At 34.4% G+C, this 2,916-nt stretch overlaps 1 protein-coding gene across 1 annotated transcript; it reads left to right on the top strand.

The window, feature by feature from the left end:
• Window positions 1-356: 356 nt before the first annotated feature.
• LOC133309994 (UDP-xylose transporter 1-like) lies at window positions 357-2,322 on the top strand. Its single transcript, XM_061510873.1, has 7 exons — window positions 357-477; window positions 576-760; window positions 872-939; window positions 1,034-1,166; window positions 1,297-1,458; window positions 1,755-2,027; window positions 2,145-2,322. Exons 1-7 carry the CDS (start codon window positions 357-359, stop codon window positions 2,247-2,249), a joined length of 1,047 nt encoding a protein of 348 aa, XP_061366857.1. The 3' UTR covers window positions 2,250-2,322.
• The last annotated feature ends 594 nt before the right edge of the window (window positions 2,323-2,916 follow it).

The raw sequence follows: 2,916 nt of genomic DNA, 5'->3' as shown, positions 1-2,916 counted from the left end.
AAATATAGCATTTATTCCTCATAATAAAGATTAAATAAGGTAGGTTTTAATTAGTTTCTTTTGGTACTTACCGTACCTAACCTTGGATTAATTAGATTATCATATAAATGCATTTCCTACAAGCATGAGTTAGGAGTTTACATGACATCAACTATGATTTCTATCATGATGTACTTGATAGTGTAGTTTCAATTTTTATCCCTTTCCTTTTCTAGATCCTCCAAAATAGTACTCCTAAGAGTGTTCATATATGTATGATTATGTATATACTTTTTTTTTTGAAGACTGACTATGTAAATACTTTAAGTCCTGCATTAAGAAGGGTCTTTGTATTGAAAAATATATTGGCAGCAAAGATGGGAGAGATGTCAAGCTTCCAATTGGGTGTTATTGGTGCACTATTTCTCTCAGTGGCTTCTTCTGTCTCCATTGTCATATGCAACAAAGCCTTGATGAGCAAGCTTGGCTTCCCATTCGGTGATTATCATTTTGGTCACTTCTTAAAAAATTATACACTCTTTATGATAAAATGTCAATACATTTATTTTATTTTATTTTTTCTTCATTTGGACCAGCCACAACGCTAACAAGTTGGCATTTGATGGTTACATTTTGCACCCTTCATGCTGCTCAACGCCTCAATCTGTTTGAGGCCAAGCCTGTTGACATGAAAACAGTCATGCTTTTTGGCATTCTAAATGGTGTCTCCATTGGATTTCTCAACTTGAGCCTTGGCTTCAATTCCATTGGATTCTACCAGGTTTGAATCAATATTTCACTACTATAATGTATCAAAAATTGACCCTTAGTAGCATTTAAACCAAATGCAATGATATATGTAGATGTATTAATTTTAATGCTTATTTCGCAGATGACAAAACTTGCAATCATACCATTCACAGTAATGCTAGAAACTATTTTCCTCAAGAAGCAGTTCAGGTAACAATGAAAAGACTCAATACTAATAATACTGAAATTAAACAGAACAATGGTCATGTTAACTAATTGTAAATTCTTTTGCTACCAAATGCAGCCAGAAAATAAAGTTCTCTCTTTTCCTCTTACTTGTTGGAGTTGGCATTGCCTCTATCACAGACCTTCAGCTCAATTTTGTTGGAACCATGTTGTCCATTCTAGCTATCATAACCACATGTGTTGGCCAAATTGTATCCTTTACTGCTCACTCTTTTCCGGTTGTCAACATGTAGTTTTTGTTATTAACTAATTATGATGGCTTAGACTCACTTAGCTTAAAGCTGTGAAGGTTGTTGATTCTTAACTTTGTGCTCAATTCAGCTGACCAACACAATACAGAAGAAGCTTAATGTTTCTTCCACACAGCTGCTTTACCAGTCTGCTCCATTCCAAGCAGCAATTCTTTTTGTTTCAGGCCCTCTCGTGGATCAGATGCTCACCAAGCAAAATGTCTTTGCCTACAAATATTCTCCTATAGTTTTGGTAAGTAACACCAAATATCAATCTTCACTATGTCTAACATTAGACGCATATACAAAAACTACTCCCCATTTAACCCTGATTAGCGAGAGTGGAGTGAGGACAATCCTTATACGCAACCTTACCCTTGCATAATTGCAAGGAAACTGTTTTCCGAATTCGAACTTATGATCTTTCAGTCACAAAGTAACAGTTTTGTCACTGCTCTAGACTCGCCCTCTTATTAGATGCATGTATAATTGCTAAAATTACACTATAGAATATGACTGATATTCTCAAATTAATGTCTTTTTTTTCAGACATTCATCATCATGTCCTGTTTGATAGCTGTTTCTGTGAACTTTAGCACCTTTCTAGTCATAGGAAAAACATCTCCTGTAACTTATCAAGTGCTAGGCCACCTCAAGACTTGCCTTGTTCTAGCATTTGGCTACTCATTACTCCATGACCCTTTCACCGAGAGGAACATTATTGGAATACTGGTTGCCATTTGTGGAATGGGCTTCTATTCTTATTTCTGCACTCAGGAGAACAAAAAGAAACAGTCAGTTGATCCCCCGTTGGCATCTCAGGTACTTTATCATCATTTTTCTCCATTTGTCTCTTAAATTTTCATTTATCTTGCTTGCCATACTGTTTATGTTAAAATGTTTATAAGAATTTGATTATTTATCCTTTACCCTTTACAGGTTAAAGATAAAGATAACTCACCACTTTTGGCTGGGAAAAACATGGATAATCAAGAAAAGGAGAGTCATGAGCCTAAGAAATCAAGCAAGGACTCTCTTGTTTAAAAGAACAAGCTCCTTTGTTCTTTAAGATTTTTTTTTTTATATTTTGGAGTTCTTTCCATGTTTAGGATACCTTGAAGATTGTAAATCAAATTTTGTTCAGAGTTTAAATTTGATGCACAGTTGGTATAAAAAAAAAATTATACCTATATCTAATGATGTATTACCTCGTCATTTAATAAGCTAGACAACTCCTGTGTTATTAAACTCATTAAATGATTTCACCATACATAATTAGATGATAGTGTAAAGCTTTTTTACTCTGTCAGTGCATACAAAATAAACTCGTGTAATAAGATTAATGTGACTGTAAGCCAGTGAATTTCTTTTACCAACCACCGGCAACATAATTTTCTTGATATTGTAATCCTTTGTCTATGTCAACGAAAAGGTTACACTACCATTATCCCCGGTGCCCCAAATCTTACATGCTGCTTTTTTATTTATTTAAAAGAAAATCAATGAAGGATATCATGCAATTGTGACTATCTTTTGCAACCCCTTCTAGTTTGGGACTGTTATAACAAAGATAATTCAGCAAACCAAACACATAGTGTTCAGTTTTTTTACCTGAACTGGTTGAGTTGGTGCTCCTTAGGCTTCTTCTACTATGGTAGATGGTGATGCTTTGTGTTTAGAATTATAATTCTTAAGGCTAGGTTGAAAATTG

Source organism: Gastrolobium bilobum, unplaced genomic scaffold, assembly GCF_033153095.1.
Source record: "Gastrolobium bilobum isolate Gb01-03AN ecotype WA unplaced genomic scaffold, APGP_CSIRO_Gbil_v1 utg290779, whole genome shotgun sequence".
In the NCBI taxonomy this organism is placed as follows: domain Eukaryota; kingdom Viridiplantae; phylum Streptophyta; class Magnoliopsida; order Fabales; family Fabaceae; genus Gastrolobium; species Gastrolobium bilobum.
Note: the sequence above shows the minus strand (reverse complement) of the source record. Positions and strands in the feature narration are given on the sequence as shown.

Coding starts and splice junctions, on each gene's coding strand:
- LOC133309994 (XM_061510873.1), top strand. CDS start 357: ATGGGAGAGATGTCAAGCTTCCAATTGGGTGTTATTGGTGCACTATTT. Junction 940..1,033: donor TTCCTCAAGAAGCAGTTCAG/GTAACAATGAAA, acceptor TACCAAATGCAG/CCAGAAAATAAAGTTCTCTC. Junction 2,028..2,144: donor ATCCCCCGTTGGCATCTCAG/GTACTTTATCAT, acceptor TACCCTTTACAG/GTTAAAGATAAAGATAACTC.